The sequence below is a fragment of the Ranitomeya variabilis genome, chromosome 1, assembly GCF_051348905.1.
Source record: "Ranitomeya variabilis isolate aRanVar5 chromosome 1, aRanVar5.hap1, whole genome shotgun sequence".
Taxonomy (NCBI): Eukaryota; Metazoa; Chordata; class Amphibia; order Anura; family Dendrobatidae; genus Ranitomeya; species Ranitomeya variabilis.
This window is the reverse complement of record NC_135232.1, coordinates 417488384-417512991: the sequence shown is the minus strand read 5'-3', so window position 1 is coordinate 417512991 and position 24608 is coordinate 417488384. Positions and strand designations below refer to the sequence as shown.

The window sequence follows — 24608 nt, the reverse complement described above, 5'->3', positions numbered from 1 at the left end:
CAGCAAATGTAGCAAGAAACAGCAATGCCTAGAGGACTAATGGTGTCTTACAGGATGTTTGTCAATTTGATAAAATATAAGCAAAATAAGTTGGAGTGGAAAAAATAAGAAACTAATAGTTTAACAAAAAAGGAGCAAATTCTGTGTATCAGTGTATTGAAGAGGTTGCCCACTACTTTAGCATTGATGTGAATAGGAGGTGGAAGTGTAGTACTCTGCCGTGGCCACTATCAGAGGATGGCCAACTCCACAAGTGAGCATTTCCCTCCTGCAGCCACTGCCACCGAGAACAGCTGACTGGCAGAGGTGCCAGGTGTCGGACCCTGACTGATCAGACATTGATAACCTATCCTAACAATAGGTCATCAATGCTAAAGTAGTGAACAACCTCTTTAAGTAGTGAGGTTACTCCTTTGCATTTATACTTTTATTTTGAGGCCTCATGCACATCTGCCTATACAGAGCTTTATGACAGCACATGGTATACCCTCGGTTCCATACAGGGGTACAGGCACTCCATGTGCTGCTTCTATACACGTCTTTATTTAGAAGTATTCTGCCTTAGAAGCTAAGCAAAACAATTCACATAGGTAATCAGTAGAAAAGGCCTCTACATGCCTGTATATAACATAGGAATCACACAGGGACAGTAAGGGCTCCATACATCTGTATGGATAGTTTATTACGGCTCCTTTTAACTTTGGCCTTGAATGCATTAGGCCTTACTCAGCTAGCTTTACTTATTTAACAACTTGTAGCTCAAGAGCTATAAAGCCTGCTTGCATATGTAATATTCCAAATATGTGCTGCATTTTATCCAGGAATACTCCCACACAATCCATAGTCACACAGAAAAAAACACTGCAAAGCAGATGTTCTAATAAGAAAAAAAACTTCAGGACTCGAGCCCAATATAAATGAACACTCTTTTTATAGATTAGTGGCATCAACATTGAGGACACGGTAAAAAATGAGTATGGTTTGTATTCCAGTGCAGAGTGCTTGTTGTGAATATCCTGTGGTTTCAAAAATCCTCCCACTTATTCCCTGGTTCAGTCAATTACCCCATTCATCTGTGGGACAGGCTCAACCTAAGGGAATGTACAGAGCTTCAGATTTCGAAACGGGCAGGAAATTTATAACACAGGCAGACTGCTCAGCAATGACAGTTACATTATTAGACTTGCCTTTTCTCAGTTAATTGTGTTCATAGGGAAAAACAAGAACTTTTTTTTAATCTTACATACAAATGCTTGTCCCTGGATACAAAGTCATGTTATTGATTCCCTGTATTGACGGAACAAGTTCATAATGTTTGTAAACAAATAAGTACAATTATTTCCTGTATATATGAGGTTCGCATAGAAGTAAAAAAAAAAAGGTTTTTAACAGGATTTTCACAGGAACTTTCTGATAATAATAGAGCAATCTTAGGGAAAATAATAACTTTTAAAGATCTTAAATACTTCACAAATACATAGTATATACAGTATGTTTCTTCATACATAGTATTGCTATTCCGCTAACACATGGTACCATCCTCACATTAGGAACACACATTTTGAGCCTGATAAACTACCTGATATTCAAGGCAATATCTTTTTGTAACAATATAGCAACATTTTAGAGACCTCTCAGAAGTCAGAGAATTTTACATTTAACACGTGAAAACTGTTATTATAGGAGTTCTCCTAGAGTAGAAAAAAGGTACAAGGAAATGTTATTACAAATAAAATTCATAAATATTTTTAATTAGCAAATAATAATTTTCTCTAAAGAGATAATCACTATAGAATAAAAATGGCCACCGTCTTGTGACTGCAATGCTATAAGTGCCAGTGAGCATGTGCAATAGAGGCTCCGCTTTCTCCCTTCATAAGTTGGAAGATGAGCTCCCAGTGGATATTATTTCTGTCAGTGGAACATGGTGATGGTCATTTTAATTCCATAGTGATTATCTCCCTAGGAAAAACGATTGTGATTTGCTAATTAAAAGCATTTCAGAATGTACTCATAGTACCATTTTCTTTAGTTATTTAATGATTTTCTATTCACAGAGAACTCCTTTAAATAGGCTATCCATTAATTTTAAAAGCTTTCTCAATGGGACCAAAGTTCTGAAATACAAAATAAAAAATACTCACATACCAATCTGCAGATTGGTGCCATGATACATGATAGGCAAGTATTATTCTTCATACTTAAATCCCCTTGTCCCATTGAGAAAGCTTTTAAAAGTAGTGGACAGATTTTCAATTACTTCAGTAATAGCGGCTACATTACTGCTAGTTGTAGTGCAAGCTTCCACTACCTTCTACTAGACATCACAGACTACATCAGACAATATCGGCTTTTCTAGTTGATGCATCCAGTGCTGATAATCAGGTGAAAGAATCCAATACGGTCAACCGTTGTTCTGAGAGGTTAGGAACGCTCCTTGGTCAGTTGTTTTTTGAAATGATCATTCATTTCATGCAACCAGACAATGAGTGTTCATTATGTTCAAAACCAGCCATTTCATCCAATGTGCATGTGCTCTCTTAATAATAATAATAATAATAATAATAATCATAATAAAAATTGTATATAGCACCAACATATTTCTCAGTACATTACAACTAGTCGGAGACATGTACAGACAATAACTACATTACAAAGTAACACATAGTTCAACAATTACAGGAGGAGTGAGGGCCCTGCCTGCAAGCTTTCACACTGCGTTCAGTGACCCCGTCAGGGCTTACATCCGAACCCCCTGCAAAACTTAATTCAGATATATGCATCAAGAGGGCAATAGACCATAATTGTGCCGGCAGAGCGAACGTGCTCTCTGACGTGAATAATTTTCGTGAGTGTATGCCTACTGGAGGCAGACTATAAGACACAGGCTACTATGTCTTGGTGTTCACCTCCAGTAGGTGTACGCAAAAGAAAATTATGCACGTCAGAGGGCACATTCATTCTGCAGGCACAATTATGGTCTATTGCCCTCTTGGCGCATATATCTGAATTAAGTTTTGCAGGGGGTTCGGATTTAGGCCCTGATGGGGAAACAGAACGGATGCCTGAATGCAATTTGAAAGCACCCCAAGAAGATAGGGGAGGAGACAATAGTTAAAAAAGGACTTGTTATATATGGTCCAGTCATCATTATAATAAATAGGGCATTCCAAATACTGCTGCATGATCCAATCAGCTAGTATCTGTTTAAGTACAGTTACCAAGTGCTATTGGTTGCATGGAGGATGTGGAGACAGATGAAGAGGAGGGACCAGATTCTGAGGAAGATGTAGAAAAAGGAAAAAAAGAAGAGTTAGATTAGCGAAGTGAGGTGATAGGCTTGTCAAAAGAAATGTGTTTTTAAAGCATGCTTAAAAATAAGGGGGTTGGGTATTGATCGGATCGTCCAGTGTAGTGCATAAAAGTGGCACAGCACGAGAGACGTTAGACTTTAACTAAAAGGCCTTAACTTCATACACTGATAAGTCCATATGTACAGGGAACCTATTAAAACAGTTTTTACTTCTTCTTACTATGCTGAAAAACTGTTCTTCACATTTCAATATAAAATGACAGGCCTTTGTTACCTCATCCTATGCTGGTGCATACAATATTATGAGTGCCAATGTTATTTTATCTCTGTACAGGTTGTTTTGTATTAAGAAATCTGCTGCTAATTTAAATGTGAAGGATAGAAATAAGAGCGGCACCTACTCTTCTCTTAGGAACTTTCACCGGACTCTAATGTCCTTTCATTCTGTTGAAGGAATGTCATGTTAGGTCATGCTTTGTATAAGAGGTTTTTTTTTTAATCCAGAAGTGCAGATGGATAACTAAATGTTTTAATCAATGTAAGTGCTTATTATGCATGAGACTGAGGCATCAATGGGACAGAAATCAGCTGTCTATGTGAATTGTTATGTTTATCCCTTTTGAATCAATGTCACCCCACTTTTATGTTTAGTATACATGGCTGTCTTTACTATTGTGTGACGTGAAAGACACCACAGGAAATCCTGATATTTATTTTGTGAGATGTGCTACTCCATGCTGTTTCTGTGTGAATGATTCATTCAAGCGCGGCCTCTTGGTGGAGTTAAATATGGATCAGTTTCTGCATTGCTTGCAATGTGCACAGCCAACAACTATTTACTTAGTGAAAGTTGTTTAGGTTGGTATTAATATGCTTAGTAATTGTAGGTCAGGGGAGCCGCCTCTCCATGGTCTATAATATAACTACTCTTCACACTGCTATAGGAAATGGGTGAATAATGTGCTGTACTGCTGATATTCACAGAGAATGTCGAAATGTGGCTCAAAGATGTTTTTTTCACCTTGTGCATTAATGTTACGGGAGTGATTGTTAAACTGTGTCTATACAGATTGTAGTGTACAGAACTGGTGAGACATCATTTTCTCGTGGCTTTTTTGTACCAGTTAAATGTAGCCCATTCTTTGTCTTTTTGTACAGTAGTTTTTCCCTTAACCCTACTCTGTCAGCAAGACCTTCATGATAGTGCATGACTGGATGCTCTTACACAGGTATTCGGCTTAGCTTAGCTTTCTTCTTCACATAAAGCAGCATGTAAGGTACTTATAAACCTAAATCTTCTTCTGCATAAAAGAGATAATTTTCACTATCAATTAGGGAGATTGCACCTTCAAATAGTAATGCTAAACACTACGTTGTATTGTCATCCCTGGCACAAGGGTAATATCACATTATTTCATGGACCTTAGCATTTTGCCTAACTAGTATAGTGAAACAGTCACATTTTAGTGACTTTGGCCTTAATAAAGCATAGAAATCTAGGCATCGTGGATGCAAGTATGTCAAAATACATATTATTATTATGAAAAGGCAAAATGTTTATCATCTGTGTAGTTTCATTAGTCAGAACAATGAATAGTGCTGGGTATAACAGTGCAAATGAAAGATATCTAAACTTATAAAGCAGAGATGCACAAACTTTTTTAGTTCGAGGGCCACATTATCAGAGTGAACTAATCCCAAGGGCTACAATATAACTGAAAGAGGTGTTATTATCTGAAACATTAGAGGCATATGGAAAGCATAAAGTAAAAATGATCAGCGCTGGTTCCATTTCCAGGGCTCCATCCTATTAGGAGAATGAACATTGTTTCTGCCCTGAAATTTAGAGACCACGCATGTAACTTCATGTGTGTTGCTGAAGCGGTCAAGTCCTGAAGTACCATACTGGGGTCAGAAGACCCCCATTCTGTCAATATATTCCAACCACACAATGGATCATTAGAACTTATCCATTCCTTTCCACGCCTATGAGACACTTCTTTCTGACAGATCTGTGTCCAGGTGATCGGAGGCTGCACAGAAAAGCATCAGCAGTCAAATGTGACCTCTGGGGCACAGGTTGTGCACGCCTGCTACATAATGTAGAAATCACATTAAACGATAATATCATGTTATCTTTTAATTAAAGGGTTTGGGATAAAATTCTACAGTCCCTATGTGACTGCACTTCCGAATTATGACAGCATTCCCGGAGTAAGCGAGCGGTCATATGACTGCATGTATACAATTTGCATACTTGCGGTCACATGCAGACTAGACTTTTCCAGCTACTCTCAATTCACGTCTGTTGAGAGAAATTGAACACATCTAGTGGGCACTGCAGGTATGCAAATAGCAGGGGAATGGTGACATTGTTCTAGACCGGATTGTATAGAATGTTTGGATAAATGTGCTACTTTCTGTAATCACATATATTCATAACTCCATGCTGGAACGACACTGGCATCACGATTTGTGCTTTTTTGAAACTGCCCATACAACCTAGGATGACATTGATAAAAGCCTAACTTAGCATTGGAACTACTACCTATTAGTGTATTTATGGCTGTGATTTGCTAATGTACTTTTCTGTGATTTCCACATTTTGACAGTACCTTCCTATCTTGTAATGTATACTTCCTTTGCTAATTATTTGGACTGTACTGTATTTTGATACAATAGTAATGGAAGGGGTCTGCAGTTTATGTGTTTCTAGGTTAGTGGTTTGGCAATGCATGGTAGCTGTGAGTTAAGAAATGTGTGTCATGAAATACAATATCAATGTGGAATAAAGAGAAGCTGACAAAAAAATGGAAAGTCTGTAGCTACTCCAACACTGCACCAGCCCCCTCCGTCCTGCTCCCCTTTCTTTCTCTCAGTTTTTATTTTTGGCATAGAGACAAGCCCTACCTCCAAAGTCAGAGTTACTCTCTTGGTTGAACTGTACTTTCCCCTTCCCACCCCCTCTCAGATATGAGAGCTGTGTTGCAGCTCTGTCACTAAATGCTTAGCTGATTTTTTGGAAACAGTTCTGCATTCAGTCATTAACTCTTTGACTACCACAGGCTTACATTTAATCAATCAACAGTACATTATCAAGAATTAGAAACTGTCAGGCCACAATTAGTGTCAACCATAGGCACCTCCAGTCATCTATTTGGAATATGTATTCTTTAAATTAAATTTTTTTCTGGGCTGAGAAGAGACGTCTCTAGTCACTGTGACTGCAGAATGCTGAATCAATACAGTGTGTGTTACGATTCCCCTTTATTTCCTGTGCGACTGGGCAGTCACTTACCCACATGTAGGAGATGTGGTCCCATGCCGACTAGATAATCCAAAATTTCTCTCAATCTGTCGACTTTTCTTCTCTGCCTGGAAAACACCTTCAAATGGAATCTGTCAGCAGGATTTCACATCCTAAACTATTTATATGTGCATGTATCTTTTTTAAAGACAAGTCGAGCAATACCTTTACATGGCTAGTTTGATCCTCCGTTACTGAGAAATCAGTGTTCGAAGGGATATGAAAATGAGGCTGAAGAAGTTTTAATAGATCTGAAGCCTCTGTCACACCAGCTATAATGCCTGCTTCCTTCTACTTGACTGATGGCTCCTTTGCCTTAAGTCACACAGCATAGAGGCTGTCAGTCAAGCAAGAGGAGACAGCGCTGGGCCGGGAATAGACCTGGAGTGACAGAGGTTTCAGACCTAGCTCTTCAGCCTTTTAATTACATATCAATTCAAACACTGATTTCTCTGTAATGAGGGAACAAATTGGCCATGTAAAAGTATCGCTTAACTTGTCTTTAAAAAAGCTAGCTACATGTGCATATACATAGTTTGGGGGGCGGGAGTGAAATCCTGCTGACAAATTCCCTTTAATACAAATCCTATGTCTTAGTTTTTCCTGGGTTCAAGACTATTTTCAGCCAGCTTGTCACAGTGAGGTCATGACTAATGATGTATTGGGCTACATGGATCATTACTATAATGGCTCAGCAGGCTGAGGAAGGGGGGTGCTCAAAGGAGAATCAAAGATTTGTGAAAGTATGCATGAGCAGCTCACAGATTTGTACTTAATCTGGTTCCTTCATACCACGACATTCTCCTGCATAACATGGTATCATAAACCACATGACCTATACCTTTTGTTTGGATCACTCTATATAGGCGCTTAAGCTTTCATGTTATATAGAGGAAACAGCCAGGAGAACCAATAGGTCTCCAGATAATTGAGGTTTCAGTGGAAGAATGGCCTTATTGTGGGCAATATCTGAATTTTGTTTCTCATCTTTGAACTCACCAAGTCATATTTTATTGTTTCTGTTTGTGACATATTGACTCCTGGGCTTTTAGTCAGGCAGTATATGTCAGTATGTCCTTTTTACCTTTTTAGGTTTGCGTATATTCTCTGTTGCCATACCATTTCTCGCTTGTACTAAACTATTTTGCTATAAATCCTACGAAGAATCTGTAATTCTACCTACTACAGATGCGTACCTTACCTGAGTTTTGCATTGAACTTTGCAAAGCCATGTTATTTCCAGTGGAAGGGGGGAGTGCAGTGACTGGGTTAATGGAGGAATGCAGAAAAATCCAAGCTGCCTTGTCCCTATATAAACTGTGTTTGAAAGGCACAAGAGAATTCCAGCAGCTGGCTGATTTTGTTCTCAGTCCCACCCCACTCTACTTAATCCACTGGGCCTAGTTTGAGCACTCCTTAATGAGGACAGCTCTGAGGTTAAAAGTCAGCGTTTCACAGTCGACTTGACATGACTTACCTTCTTCTGACTGATTTTGATTTCTTCTGAGTTACAATCACACACTAATCAAGAATTGGAACAGCAGACAAGTTAAGAAACCCAAACAGTCAATGGCCCTAAACATGCACTCTTTTCTTTATTTAGACTTTGCTTTTTGGCTGTCAGACCTCGATCCCTGTACAGTTCACACCAGCTGGAACGCTGTTGTGTAAAGGGAAATGTCAGTGTTTTCATTAACCCTAACTATCACGTCATTCACTGGCTCTTATATGTACAGCATGGCTATGCTAGAGTTCTTGGCAGTACATTATAGGAAGCATGATCTAGAGCAGTGGTCCCCAACCTTTAGGACCTTGAGAGCCACATTCAGCTTAGCGAGAGGGTCGCGAGCCACATTCTGCTTAGGCCGGTTTCACACGTCAGTGGCTCCGGTACGTGAGGTGACAGTTTCCTCACGTACCGGAGCCACTGACACACGTAGACCCATTAAAATCAATGCATCTGTGCAGATGTCATTGATTTATTGCAGACCGTGTCTCCGTGTGCCAAACACGGAGACATGTCAGTGTTCGTGGGAGCGCACGTATTACACGGACCCATTAAAGTCAATGGGTCCGTGTAAAACACGGACCACACACGGACCTTCTCCGTGTGCAGTCCGTGTGGCGTGCAGGAGACAGCGCTACAGTAAGCGCTGTCCCCCCCACATGGTGCTGAAGCCGCCATTCATATCTTCTCTGCAGCAGCGTTTGCTGCATAGAAGATATGAATAATAGTGTTTAAAAGAAAGATCTATGTGTCCGCCGCCCTCCCACCCCCTGTGCGCCCCCCCGCTGTTCTGAAAATACTCACCCGCCTCCCTCGCAGTGTTCTGTGCTTGCCGCCCCTTCTACTGTATGCGGTCACGTGGGGCCGCCGATTAGAGTCATGAATAGGTGGCTCCACCTCCCATAGGGGTGGAGCCGCCTATTCATGACTGTAAATGAGCGGCCCCACGTGACCGCATACAGTAGAAGGCGCGGTCAGACCAGGAAGCATCGACAGCCAACGAGGGAAGCGGGTGAGTATTTTCAGAACAGCGGGGGGGCGCACAGGGGGTGGGGGGGCGGCGGACACATAGATCTTTCTTTTAAACACTATTATTCATATCTTCTATGCAGCAAACGCTGCTGCACAGAAGATATGAATCGCGGCTTCAGCACGATGCAGTGTACCACACGCGTGGGTACCACACGCTCCGTGTGGTACCCACTCGGCACACGGGCGGCACACGTGTGCCGCACATATGGCCTACGTGAGCTCACGGGCACACGGACACGGATAACTCCGGTACCGATTTTTTCCGGTACCGGAATTATCTGGACGTGTGGGACAGCCCTTAGAGAGAGGGTTGCGAGCCACATTCAGCACTGAGAGAGGGTCGCGAGCCACATCCAGCTCCCACCCCCTTCAAAGTAGTGTCAACCAAAGCCCCCATTACAGGTATAATGATAACCAAAGCTTTTGCACAGAAATCACTCCAAAGCAGTAAACTGAGATCCATGGGTTCCCACAATACCCCCATTCAGTATTCTCCCATCAAGGACTCCCAACACACTGTCACATCCAGCTTTGAACATCTCCTCTAACAGGTAGTACCATCTTCTAGTGTACCATACCTAAAACATCTCTAAACCCCTAAGATCAGTAAATGTGCATCCAGATCTGCACTTCTCTGCAGGGCTACTCACAAAATTCACCATTTTGAGATGTGCTCTTCATACCAGTTTGCTAGACATGGAGCTAATGCACCAAGCTGGCAGACAGTTGCAAGCCACAATTCATGGGACCGCGAGCCATATGTAGCTGCCGAGCTACAGGTTGGGGACCCCTGATCTAGAGCCATCCAGTGGAATCTGTGGTCCAAATCAGACTTTCATGCCTGAAACCAATAGCATGAATGCAAAAAAAGGAATACATTGTGTTGTGGTTCCACCTTTTAGTAACTTTAGAATCTGATAGGGAAATTAATAAGTAGCAATCTCATAAAATAATGCTGGTCCCTATGTCGGCCACTCAGACCTATTAGCAGTTTTGCAGGTTAGTCAATGTCCAGACTGTAGTGTACACTGAAATACAAAGCATTATAGTTTGTTCAGTTCTTTTGAGTCATTGACGTTTTTCCCCCCAAAATATACCATTTTCCAAAGGGATTTGCTATAGGATATTAAAAATGCCATAAAAATGCATTTTACAGAAATAATTAAAAAAAGCCACCTAAAATACTTGCAAAAAAAGAACTTTATGAAAAGGCTTGCATTTTTTGCAGTTCAAAATTTTAGGAAAAAATTGTGCATGTGAAGGATGCCATAACATGGTTTTCCACCACTTTGATACTGGAGATTTATCCTTTGGATAGATCAGTATGAGATCGGTGTCTATCTCCTGACACCAGCACCATCAGCTCTGCTCAGCCTAATGTATATAGTTGAGGAGCTGAACAACACAGTTCCGTCAAAAGCTTAGTGGTCATTGCTGGGTACCAAATGATTAGGAGCTGATCTGCAGGATCCAGCAGTACACTGTTTACATGTCTGAGCTGGTATCATCCGATTGGTGGAGGTACCAGGTGTTAGGTATTGATGAGCGAATATACTCGTTACTCGAGATTTCCCGAGCATGCTCGGGGGTCCTCCGAGTATTTGTTAGTGCTCGGAGATTTAGTTTTTCTTGCCGCAGCTGAATGATTTACATCTGTTAGCCAGCATAAGTACATGTGGGGGTTGCCTGGTTGCTAGGGAATCCCCACATGTACTTATGCTAGCTAACAGATGTAAATCATTCAGCTGCGGCAAGAAAAACTAAATCTCCGAGCACTAACAAATACTCGGAGGACACCCGAGCGTGCTCAGGAAATCTCGAGTAACGAGTATATTTGCTCATCAGTAGTGTTAGGCCCTCACCGATCTGAGGCTGTGACTAATCCAAGGAATAGGACAAGAGCATCAAAGTGGTGGAAAACACCTTTAACCCCTTCCCGACATGTGACGGTATAGTACGTCACATGTCGGGACCCCCGCTTTGATGTGCGCTCCGGCGGTGAGCGCACATCAAAGCCGGGACATGTCAGCTGTTTTGAACAGCTGACATGTGCCCGCAATAGGCGCGAGCAGAATCGCGATCTGCGCGCGCCTATTAACTAGTTAAATGCCGCTGTCAAACGCAGACAGCGGCATTTAACTACCGCATCCGGCCGTGCGGCCGGATATGAGCGCATCGCCGACCCCCGTCACATGATCGGGGGTCGGCGATGCTCCTCCATTGTAACCATAGAGGTCCTTGAGACCTCTATGGTTACTGATTGCCGGTGGCTGTGAGCGCCCCCCTGTGGTCGGCGCTCACAGCACACCTGCAATTCTGCTATATAGCAGCGATCTTATGATCACTGCTGCATAGCAGAGCCGATCGGGCTGTGCCTGCTTCTAGCCTCCCATGGAGGCTACAGAAGCATGGCAAAAGTAAAAAAAAAAAGTTTTTAAAAATGTGAAAAAAATAAAAAAAAATATAAAAGTTTAAATCACCCCCCTTTCGCCCCAATCAAAATAAATCAATAAAAAAAAACCCCAACCTACACATATTTGGTATCGCCGCGTTCAGAATCCCCCGATCTATCAATAAAAAAAAAGCATTAACCTGATCGCTAAATGGCGTAATGAGAAAAAAATTTGAAACGCCAGATTTACGTTTTTTTGGTCGCCACGACATTGCATTAAAATGCAATAACGGGCGATCAAAAGAACGTATCTACACCAAAATGCTATCATTAAAAACGCCAGCTCGGCACGCAAAAAATAAGCCATCACCTGACCCCAGATCACGAAAAATGGAGACGCTACGAGTATCGGAAAATGGCGCAATTTTGTTTTGTTTTGTTTTTTGCAAAGTTTGGAATTTTTTTTCACCACTTAGGTGAAAAATAACTTAGTCATGTTAGGTGTCTATGAACTCGTAGTGACCTGGAGAATCATAATGGCAGGTCAGTTTTAGCATTTAGTGAACCTAGCAAAATAGGCAAGCAAAAAACAAGTGTGGGATTGCACTTTTTTTGCAATTTCACTGCACTTGGAATTTTTTTCCCGTTTTCTAGTACACGACATGCTAAAACCAATGATGTCGTTCAAAAGTACAACTCATCCCGCAAAAAATAAGCCCTCACATGGCCAAATTGACGGAAAAATAAAAAAGTTATGGCTCTGGGAAGGAGGGGAGCGAAAAACGAAAACGGAAAAAGCTCCGGGGGTGAAGGGGTTAAAGCACCACTCCAGTGTTTCTTTTTTACTTCAGCTCTGCAGTGGTGTCGCCAATGTAAGTTCCCTGTCCCTAGTAATAAACTTACCAGCTGCCATCTTCTTCTGTTCTCATTGTCATCCAGTCGGTGTCTTCTGCAGGTTGTGACCTGCCAGATGGTTCCAATGTTTGCTAGGCAAACAGGATGTTACTACTACTCAATGTAAGTCTATGAGGGCCAGAACAAGGCCAGAACGGGGCTGACCTAGACTTACATTCAGTTGTAACCTCTGACTGCCGGTCAGTCAAATGTTGTAGTAGAGTAAATGTTCAGCACAGCCCAGGGTGGCGGTGCGTGAAAGTAGGTGCCCAGACCTTTAACGTATTATAGAAATATACTCGGCACACTCCAAGATGTCTGATGCAAAAAAGGGGGGGTGTTTAATACATACAGTATTCACATTCACAAACGTTTCGGTCTGCAAAGACCTTCATCAGTGTGCTCTATTGTTTTATGACAAAGGGCGTATATTGTGCACCCGTATTTTTTAGAGAATTTTGCATCATTAAAACAATAGAGCACACTGATGAAGGTCTTTGCAGACCGAAACGTTTGTGAATGTGAATACTGTATGTATTAAACACCCCCGTTTTTTGCATCAGACATCTTGGAGTGTGCTGAGTATATTTCTATAATACGTAGTCAGATGTTGTAGTCATACGATGGTGGATCGGGACCGGAAGAGCTGAAGACAGTTGCTGGTGAGTATAATACTAGAACCGGGTAACTTATATTAGTAGTACCACTCCAGCGCTGAAATAAAAAAAAATATGCTGGAGTGGTGCTTTAAGGCTATGTGCACACGTTGTGGATTTACTGCGGATCCTCAGGGTTTTTTCCGTGCAGAAACGCTGCAGAACCGGATGTGATTTACAGTACAATGTAAATCAATGGGAAAATAAAAATGCTGTACTAATGGTGCGAAAAATTCCGCACTGAATCCGCAGCGGATTAAAAAAGGGCCATGTCAATTCTTTGTACATTTCTGCAGCGTTTCTGCACTCATTCCATTATAGGAAAACGCAGGGATAAAAATGCATTAAATCCGCACAAAACCCGCAGCAAATCCACAGGAAAAACGCACAAAATCCGTATAAAAAACGCACATATTTTGACCTGCGTTTTCTGCCAAGAGGTGCAGAATCCGCACGGAAAATTCCACAGGCAAATCCGCAACGTGTGCACATAGTCTTTCCCCTTCACCTCCGGAGCTTTTTCCGGCTTTGCATTTTTCGCTCCCCTTCTTCCCAGAGCCATAACATTTTTATTTTTCCTTCAATATGACCATGTGAGGGCTTGTTTTTTTGCGGGAAGAGTTGTACTTTTGAACGACCTCATTGGTTTTACCATGCCGTGTACTAGAAAACAGGAAAAAAATTCCAAGTGTGGTGAAATTGCAAAAAAACTGCAATCCCGCACTTGTTTTTTGTTTGGCTTTTTTACTAGGTTCAGTAAATGCTAAAACTGACCTGCCATTATGATTCTCCAGGTCACTACGAGTTCATAGACATCAAACATGTCTTTTTTATCTAAGTGGTGAAAAAAAATTCCAAAGTTTGTTACAAAAAATTGCGCCATTTTACGATACCCGTAGCGTCTCCATTTTTCATGATCTCGGGTTGGGCGGGGCTTACTTTTTGCGTGCTGAGCTATCGTTTTTAATTATACCGTTTTGGTGCAGATACGATCTTTTGATCGCCCATTATTGCATTTTATTGCAATGTCGCGGTGACCAAAAAAAGTAATTTTGGAGTTTTTACTTTTTTTCTTACTATGCTGTTTAGCAATCAGGTTAATCCTTTTAACGCGACGATACCAAATATGTGTAGGTTTGATTTTATGTTTATTGTTTTATTTTGAATGGGGTGAAAGGGGGGTGATTTGACCTTTTATATTTTTTTTATATTTTTAAAAACATTTCTTTTTACTTTTAGCATACTTCAATAGTCACCATAGGAGTCTAGAAGCTGCCATAACCTGATTGGCTCTGCTATATAGAGGCGATGGTCAGATTGCCTCTATGTAGTAGAATTGCTGACTTGCTATGTGCGCCGACCACTGGGTAGCGCTCACAGCAATCCGGCAGTGACAACCATAGAGGTCTCCAGGAGACCTCGAGTTGTCATTCCCACACACCGGTGACCCGCAGTCACGTGACTCAGGTCACCGGTGTGTATATTTCCGGACTGATTGCCGGAAGTGCCATTTAAATGTCGCTGTACAGAGTTTGACAGCGGCATTTAACTAGTTAATAGCCACAGGTGGATCGCGATTCCACCCGCCGCTATTGCGGGCACATATCAACTGTTCAAAACAGCTGACATGTCCTCGGAAAGATGTGGGCTCACTGCCGGAGCCCACATCAAAGGGAGGTATACAAACATCGGCGTACTACTACGCCTGATGTCGGTAAGGGGTTAAAGGGGTTTTCTTGGATGGTGGAAATTGGGCTAAAGGGAGTACAGTAAATGATTTAAAATAAAATAACCTAATACCTAATAAATCACCTGTCGCTGCTTTGCTTACTTCATCTAGTCACGAGGCTACTGCAGGCAATCACTGTTTTCAGTTTTGTATGCCACAAGATTGCTAAGGCCGGGATCACACACAGAGAGATACAGCCGAGTCTCGCAGGTTAAAACCAAGCTCTGGCACCGGCACTCCAGAGCGGAGCGTGCGACTGCATAGCAATACATGGAGCCGCACGCTCCGCTCTGGAGTGCCGGTGCCAGAGCTTGGTTTTAACCTGCGAGACTCGGCTGTATCTCGCTGTGTGTGACTCCGGCCTTAAAGGGGTATTCCCATCTCCAAGATCCTATCCCCATATGTAGTAGGATTAATAATAATAATAATAATAATACTACTACTACTAAGGCTGCCGTCACACTAGCAGTATTTGGTCAGTATTTTACATCAGTATCTGTAAGCCAAAACCAGGAGTGGAACAATCCTAGGAAAAGTATAACAGAAACATATGCACCACTTCTGCGTTTATCACCCACTTTATTTTGGCTTACAAATACTGATGTAAAATACTGACCAAATACTGCTAGTGTGACGGCAGCCTAATAGCAAATTCACTATGTCACTTACCCCATGTGCAGGGCAATCTAACAAAAAAATGTCACGTTCTATTGGAAGCCATAAGTATGCAGGTTTTCTTGCCTAAAGAAAGAAATACTGTACTTGGTAAAGCAATAAATAAATAAGTTGTTTGTGATATTAGACGTACATAGAATCATAGAATGGTAGAGTTGGAAGGGACCTGCTGGGTCATCTGGTCCAACCCCCTGCTCAATGCAGGATTCACTAAATCATCCCATTGGAAGTGCACCAGGGATGGGAAAACAAACCATGCACCCTTTTGTACTGGGAGTACCAACAAAGGCCCCCATTTTGATTGTCCTCAAGGTCTGTCTTGGCTCCTTTTCTTTTATGGAGAGGCAGATTGCATTATTGTAATGTCTTGTTGTGACCAAATACGAATTATATCAGGATGTAATAAAGCCTCATTCAGACTTTTCTTTGTAAGTAAAAACAGACTGTTGTTGATCAGTGTTTGTTCAGTGTGTCAGTTTTTGCCATCAGTGTTTGGTCAGTGTGTCAGTTTTTACCATCATTGTTTGGTCAGTGTGTCAGTTTTTACCATCAGTGTTTGGTTAGTTTGTCAGTTTTTTCCATCAGTGTTTGGTCAGTGTGTCAGTTTACCATAAGTGTTTGGTCAGTGTGTCAGTTTTTACCATCAGTGTTTGGTCAGTGTGTCAGTTTACCATCAGTGTTTGGTTAGTGTGTCACTTTATACCATCAGTGTTGGGTCAGTGTGTGACTTTTTACCATAAGTGTTTGGTCAGTGTGTCACTTTATACCATCAGTGTTTGGTTAGTGTGTCAGTTTACCATCAGTGTTGGGTCAGTGTGTGACTTTTTACCATCAGTGTTTGTACAGTGTGTCACTATTTACCATCAGTGTTTGGTCAGTGTGTCACTTTTTACTATCAGTGTTTGGACAGTGTGTCACTTTTTACCATCAATGTTTGGTCAGTGTGTCAGTTTTTACCATCAGTGTTTGGTCAGTGTGTCACTTTATACCATCAGTGTTGGGTCAGTGTGTGACTTTTTACCATCAGTGTTTGTACAGTGTGTCACTTTTTACCATCAGTGTTTGGTCAGTGTATTACTTTATACCATCAGTGTTTTGTCAGTGTGTCACTTTTTACCATCAGTGTTTGGTCAGTGTGTCAGTTTTTCCATCAGTGTTTGGTCAGTGTGTCAGTTTTTACCATAAGTCTTTGGTCAGTGTGTCAGTTTTTACTATCAGTGTTTGGTTAGTGTGTCAGTTTTTTCCATCAGTGTTTGGTCAGTGTGTCACTTTTTACCATCAGTGTTTGGTCAGTGTGTCACTTTTTACCATCAGTGTTGGGTCAGTGTGTCACTTTTTACCATCAGTGTTGGGTCAGTGTGTCACTTTTTACCATCAGTGTTTGGTCAGTGTGTCACTTTATACCATCAGTGTTTGGTCAGTGTGTCACTTTATACCATCAGTGTTTGGTCAGTGTGTCACTTTTTACCATCAGTGTTTGGTCAGTGTGTCAGTTTTTACCAGCGGTGTTTTGGTCAGTGTGTCAGTTTTTACCATAAGTGTTTCATCAGTGTGTCCATTTTTGCCATCAGTGTTTGGTTAATGTGTCACTTTTTACCATCAGTGTTTGGTCAGTGTGTCAGTTTTTACCATCAGTGTTTGGTCAGTGTGTCAGTTTTTTCCATCAGTGTTTGGTCCGTGTGTCAGTTTTTACCATCAGTGTTGGGTCAGTGTGTGACTTTTTACCATAAGTGTTTGGTCAGTGTGTCACTTTTTACCATCAGTTTTGGGTCAGTGTGTCACTTTTTACCATCAGTGTTTGGTCAGTGTATCAGTTTTTGCCATCAGTGTTTGGTCAGTGTGTCACTTTTTACCATCAGTGTTTGGTCAGTGTGTCAGTTTTTGCCATCAGTGTTTGGTCAGTGTGTCACTTTTTACCATCAGTGTTTGTTCAGTGTGTCACTTTTTACCTTCAGTGTTTGGTCAGTGTGTCACTTTTTACTATCAGTGTTTGGTTAGTGTGTCATTTTTTACCATCAGTGTTTGGTCAGTGTGTCAGTTTTTACCATCAGTCTTTGGTTAGTGTGTCAGTGTTTACCATCAGTGTTTGCTCAGTGTGTCTGTTTTTACCATCAGTGTTTGGTTAGTGTGTCAGTTTTTACCATCAGTGTTTGGTCAGTGTGTCAGTTTTTACTATCAGTGTTTGGTCAGTGTGTCAGTTTTAACCATCAGTGTTTGGTTAGTGTGTCACTTTTTACCATCAGTGTTTTGTCAGTGTGTCACTTTAACCATCAGTGTTTGGTTAGTGTGTCACTTTTTACCATCAGTGTTTTGTCAGTGTGTCACTTTTTACCATGAGTGTTTGGTCAGTGTGTCACTTTTTACCATCGGTGTATGGTCAGTGTGTCACTTTTTACCATCAGTGTTTGGTCAGTGTGTCACTTTTTACCATCAGTGTTTGGTCAGTGTGTCACTTTTTACTATCAGTGTTTGGACAGTGTGTCACTTTTTACCATCAATGTTTGGTCAGTGTGTCAGTTTTTACCATCAGTGTTTGGTCAGTGTGTCAGTTTTTGCCATCAGTGTTTTGACAGTGTGTCACTTTTTACCATCAGTGTTTGGTCAGTGTGTCAATTTTTGCCATCAGTGTTTGGTCAGTGTGTCACTTTTTACCATCAGTGTTTGGTCAGTGTATCAGTTTTTGCCATCAGTGTTTGGTCAGTGTGTCACTTTTTACCATCAGTGTTTGGTCAGTGTGTCAGTTTTTGCCATCAGTGTTTTGACAGTGTGTCACTTTTTACCATCAGTGTTTGGTCAGTGTGTCAATTTTTGCCATCAGTGTTTGGTCAGTGTGTCACTTTTTACCATCAGTGTTTGGTCAGTGTATCAGTTTTTGCCATCAGTGTTTGGTCAGTGTGTCACTTTTTACCATCAGTGTGTCAGTTTTTGCCATCAGTGTTTGGTCAGTGTGTCACTTTTTACCATCAGTGTTTGGTCAGTGTGTCACTTTTTACCATCAGTGTTTGGTCAGTGTGTCACTTTTTACTATCAGTGTTTGGTTAGTGTGTCATTTTTTACCATCAGTGTTTGGTCAGTGTGTCAGTTTTTACCATCAGTGTTTGGTCAGTGTGTCAGTTTTTACCATCAGTGTTTGCTTAGTGTGTCAGTTTTTACCATCAGTGTTTAGTCAGTGTGTCAGTTTTTACCATCAGTGTTGGGTCAATGTGTCAGTCAGTTTACAGACCGTGAGACCGTGGCCTTACAATGTTAAAGCGAACCTGTCACCCCCAAAATCGATGCTGAGGTAAGCTCACCGGCATCAGGGGCTTATCTACAGCATTATTATTATTATTATTATTATTTATTGTTATAGCGCCATTTATTCCATTTATTCTGTAATGCTGTAGATAAGCCGCCGATGTTACCTGAAAGAGGAGAAAAAGACGTTAGATTATACTTACCCAAGGGCGGTCTCGCTCCGATGGGCGTCTCAGGTCCGGTACAGGGCCTCCCATCTTCATTCCATGACGTCCTCTTCTGGTCTTCATACTGCGCCTCAGGCGCAGGCGTACTTTGTCTGCCCTGTTGAGGGCAGAGCAAAGTACTGCAGTGCGCAGGCGCCGGTAAGGTCAGAGAGGCCCGGCGCCTGCGCACTGCAGTACTTTGCTCTGCCCTCAATAGGGCAGACAAAGTATGCCTGCGCCGGAGGCGCAGCGTGAAGACCAGAAGAGGACATCATGGAATGAAGATAGGAGGCGCCGGAGCAGACCTGAGACACCCATTTGACCGCGGACCGCAGCGGGACCGCCCGCCCGGGTGAGTGTAATCTAACCTCTTTTTCTCCTTCAGGTAACATCAGGGGCTTATCTACAGCATTCCAGAATGCTGTAGATAAGCCCCTGATGACGGTGAGCTTACCTCACCATCGATTTTGGGGGTGACAGGTTCCCTTTAATCACGGACAACATGCGGACTGAACACTGCTGCCATCAGTCTGCTGCCTGTGATTTTTCACAGACCCATAGACTTGTAGGGGTAATTTTGATATGTGACTTTAATAAAAAACAGAAATATCTGTGTTTTTTTGTGGAGGCTTGGTGCAAAAAATAAAACCACCGAGTGAGTATCCCCATAGACTATAATGGGACGGTGCTCTATTCTGGAAAACCACAGAGCAGATGTCTGAATGAGGCCTAAGGGCTCATACTCACTTGCGTGAAATACAGCCGAGTCTCGTATGGCAACACCCGCTTCAGCCGCCGACACTTGGGAGCGGAGCGTGCAGCTCCATGTATTGCTATGCGGCCGCACGCCCCGCTCTGGAGTGCCAGCTGCAGAGCCGGGTTTTAACATGCGAGACTCGGCCGTATTTAACGCAAGTGAGTATGAGCCCTAACTGTGATAACGGTGTTCATTGTCACCTACAGATTATTGCTGTGATGTCTGGTTATTTCGGCCATTCTGCATCTGAGGCTACGTTCACACGTTCAGTTTTTTCATCAGTTTTTTTTCCTGTCCTGTTTTGAAAATCCGCAGCTAAAATTCAGCGCTGATATTAGCTGCGGATTTTGATCCTTTTTCTTCTGCGGATTCCACTGCGGGTTTCCAAATGCAGTTTCCTATTGGTGCTGCTGGAAACCCGCAGCGGAATCCGGAGAAAGAATTGACATGGTACTTCTTTTTTCCGCAGGCAAATCCGCGCGGATTTTCCTGGGGAAAAAAGGATCGTCGGCACAGCGGATTTTGTTTTCCATTGGGTTACATTGTACTGTAACCTACATGGAAAACGGATGCGGATCCGCAGCTGAAATTCCGCTCCGGATCCGCACCAAAAAACGCACCGTGTGAACATAGCCTTACTGTCTATAGGAAGACTAACATTATATTGGGCGAACCTATGTGGGCAAAGAGGCTGGCAAGGGTGCCCTCTCCAAATCTATGTCGCCTGACGAGTGGGAAAAAGAAGTTACCTGTCCATTTACCTTAGCCATGACGCCCCTCAGTCATTTGCCTCAGCCATGATGCCCCTCAGTCATTTGCCTCAGCCATGATGCCCCTCAGTCATTTGCCTCAGCCATGACACCCCTCAGTCATTTACCTCAGCCATGATGCCCCTCAGTCATTTGCCTCAGCCATGATGCCCCTCAGTCATTTACCTCAGCGATGACGCCCCTCAGTCATTTGCCTAAGCCATGATGCCCCTCAGTCATTTGCCTCAGCCATGATGCCCCTCAGTCATTTGCCTCAGCCATGACACCCCTCAGTCATTTACCTCAGCCATGATGCCCCTCAGTCATTTGCCTCAGCCATGATGCCCCTCAGTCATTTACCTCAGCCATGATGCCCCTCAGTCATTTGCCTCAGCCATGATGCCCCTCAGTCATTTACCTCAGCGATGACGCCCCTCAGTCATTTGCCTAAGCCATGATGCCCCTCAGTCATTTGCCTCAGCCATGATGCCCCTCAGTCATTTGCCTCAGCCATGATGCCCCTCAGTCATTTGCCTCAGCCATGACGCCCCTCAGTCATTTACCTCAGCCATGATGCCCCTCAGTCATTTGCCTCAGCCATGATGCCCCTCAGTCATTTACCTCAGCGATGACGCCCCTCAGTCATTTGCCTCAGCCATGATGCCCCTCAGTCATTTGCCTCAGCCATGATGCCCCTCAGTCATTTGCCTCAGCCATGACACCCGTCAGTCATTTACCTCAGCCATGATGCCCCTCAGTCATTTGCCTCAGCCATGATGCCCCTCAGTCATTTGCCTCAGCCATGACACCCCTCAGTCATTTACCTCAGCCATGATGCCCCTCAGTCATTTGCCTCAGCCATGACGCCCCTCATTTACCTCAGCCATGATGCCCTTCAGTCATTTGCCTCAGCCATGGCACCCCTCAGCCATTTACCTCAGCCATGACGCCCCTCAGTCATTTACCTCAGCCATGATGCCCGAGTAATTTGCCTCAGCCATGATGCCCCTCAGTCATGACGCCCCTCAGTCATTTACCTCAGCCATGATGCCCCTCATTCATTTGCCTCAGCTATGACACCTCTCAGTTATTTACCTCAGCCATGACGCCCCTGTCATTTACCTCAGCCATGATGCCCCTCAGTCATTTACCTCAGCCATGACACCCCTCAGTCATTTACCTCAGCCATGATGCCCCTCAGTCATTTGCCTCAGCCATGACGCCCCTCAGTCATTTACCTCAGCCATGATGCCCCTCAGTCATTTGCCTCAGAGTCAGCCGTGACACCCCTCAGTCACTTACCTCAGCCATGACGCCCCTCATTTACCTCAGCCATGACACCCCTCAGTCATTTACCTCAGCCATGACGCCCCTCAGTCATATACCTCAGCCATGACGCCCCTCAGTCATTTACCTCAGCCATGAGGCCCCTCAGTCATTTACCTCAGCCATGACACCCCTCAGTCATTTACCTCAGCCATGATGCCCCTCAGTCATTTACCTCAGACATGACGCCCCTCATATACCTCAGCCATGATGCCCCTCACCCTTGGGGACATGAATGTGGCCGAGGACAGGCCTGATGTCCTACAAGTTTGGGTAGTTTGGGATTTGCTTTGCTACTTATAGAAATGACATATTGGTTTCGGTGTGTGGTTTATATAGTGCAATGTTATATAAAGTACCCCACAAGAGCGCCACATCTAGAGCGGTCTGTAAAGCCACAATGCGCTGTGTAACCACAGCATTCCCCAACATCACACTGAGGTGAAATAGCCACAATACATGAATGGTGGGCGTACAGTGGCACTGAGCCATGTGCCCTGCTAGCTAATGTGCTGCCCTCACTGCCCATAGGACTACATGCACGTTTCTACCTGTTTACCCCTAGATTTTATGAGGTACCCAAGGAGTTAAGAAAGTGAGCTCCAGCCACACCCGGTCCCCTCACCCCAGATAACCGCAGAGAGGGAGGACAAATGGGCGGGAAAGCTAGAGGTGAGGCATGGGGCGTATATAAGGCGGCCTTCTCTGCCCCCGGCCTCCAGTCATTTTCTGTGTGACCCGTGTCGTCTGGCACATGTGCCCACTGTGGTCAATTTACACGAGTGTAATAAGGGCACGCGTGCCACCTTGTTCCAACCGATAAACCCGTCCCGAGTTTAGGAAAGTAATGCGAGAAATGATTGAGGGCAAGAGAGACGAGGAGTGAGGGAAGAAGACGAGCTGGGGCAGCGGCAGCAGCAGCTTTCCTCCCCCTCCATGATTTAACCCCTCCTCTCCCAACAGGGCGCCGGTACCCTGCAAGTTGTGGGCATGTGAAGGGGCGGAGGGACATATAGGCGAGCGGCACACGGCGCACCAGGGGGAGGAGTGTGTCTCCTCCATGATTGTGTCATTAAATAATAATAATAATAAAAGAAAAAAATCACAAATCCTTAAGTCTGATTTGGAAAGCTGAATCGGTGCAGAGGGTGTAACCGGTGCAGAGAGCGGAAGAGAGAGGGAGAGCAGAGTGTGCGGGACATGAGCGCTCCTCCATCCATTCTGTAGGCTGCCCGGTGGGCACAGCGCGGGATGCCCGCTCACAGGGCAGGCACAGGACAGTAGCGCCACAGTCCGGGGACGAGCAGCGGCCAGCAGCAGCCTGCCATTCTGCTGCCGGGACAGCGGACAATGCATAGGTGAAGGCTCTCCCCGTGGATACCGCTCTGGGGACCCGTGCCGCCAAGCCATGATGTATTCTCCTATCTGCCTGACTCAGGTACCGTGCATGTTACTGGACCGGGCTGGGGAGGGACCGTATGGCTGCGGCAGGTGAGGGACCGGGAACCGTGTCTGCGGCAGGTGAGGGACCGCATGTCTGCGGCAGGTGGGGGAGCGGGGACCGTATGCCTGCGGCAGGTGGGGGAGCGGAGTACAGTGCCGGCTATGTCCCAGCAGGTGAGGGAGCCGGACATGGTCCCATGTGGAGGCAGCGGCCCCGTCACCTCTTCCCATGCCGTTACATACATACTTATTCATTACGGCGAATAACTTTCACCATTTCTCCTCCTAACTAAGCTGGCGTGCGTCCCCCCGGTAGCCCTTCCTATGGTATGGGTCTGCCCGTGTTCCCTATGTTCGGGAGGAATGGCCCATTTACCTTTTGGGGTAATCGGTTAGTGAAAGCGCAAGTAGACCGGTGACTGGAAACTTTTCCGTACCGCCGTGCCATGTGCTGCCATGGGCAAAGTCTGTGATATCTAGGCAGAGCAGCGCGAAATATCGCACTTGTAAATCGTTCTCCATCCCGTCCTGTCACTGTGACCTGTCATTATTGCCATCTACCCATGGCATGTCAGGCTAGGAATCCCAGCACATGGGCTGTGTGTGCGAGGGGCTTCCTATACAGTCACACACGTGCACTGGGGGTGTCTGCGAAAGGCCACAGCCAGATGTATGTGTATCAGCGAGGAGATCTTATATCTGGACACCCACAATTCAGGAATGTGTTATATATATATATATATATATATATATATATATATATATATATATATATATATATATATATATATATATATATATATATATATATATATATATATAGTGATGCACAGCCCTAAAACATGTATGTCACAAATTTACACTTATTAGTTGTCTTGTCATGAGTGGTCATCTATCTATCTATCTATCTATCTATCTATCCATCCATCTATCGTGTATGATAGAAATTGTAGAATATAATGTGTAAAAATTGCCTTATATTAGAATACATTGGCCTCAGTTATGTCTTGTCTAAATGTTCCTATAAATTGGATTACGCATAGAATTAATGAAAAAAGTCATATGCTCTCTGTGTTACCTGTGGCTAAATGATTAGAAGGCAAAACTATTGGATTTTTTTTCCCATCAATACATTGAAAATAAATGACTACTATCAATTATGTACATCATTTTAGAAATTAGGCAATTTCTAATTTAGGCCTACAGCAGCTTTGAAAAATCAAGGTAAAAAAAAGTAAAAAAAAACCTGCCAGAATAATTTTCAGTCCTTCTATAATTTTTTAAAACCTGCAAATAAACTATAAGGCGAGCAAAACATGCTAAGGCATTCCGACTGGGAAATTGTGAATGAAGATGAAGACAATGATAAGGACTTTTTTTGTTCC

The 24608-nt window shown here is 43.4% G+C and overlaps 1 protein-coding gene across 10 annotated transcripts in view; it reads left to right on the top strand.

Moving 5' to 3' along the window:
• The window catches only part of NFIB (nuclear factor I B), a 308859-nt gene that overhangs the window by 2807 nt on the left and 281444 nt on the right, over nucleotides 1-24608 (top strand). For 4 of the 10 annotated variants that reach the window (XM_077249234.1, XM_077249227.1, XM_077249231.1 and 1 more), the window contains exon 1: nucleotides 22791-23218. The exons of 3 other annotated variants lie outside the window; for them this stretch is intronic. In XM_077249234.1, the coding sequence (XP_077105349.1) occupies nucleotides 23189-23218 (30 nt within the window). In that variant the 5' untranslated portion in view covers nucleotides 22791-23188. Of the gene's footprint in view, nucleotides 1-22790; nucleotides 23302-24608 lie in introns of those variants that run through there. 3 more of the 10 variants (XM_077249233.1, XM_077249230.1, XM_077249237.1) reach the window with 3 other exon arrangements.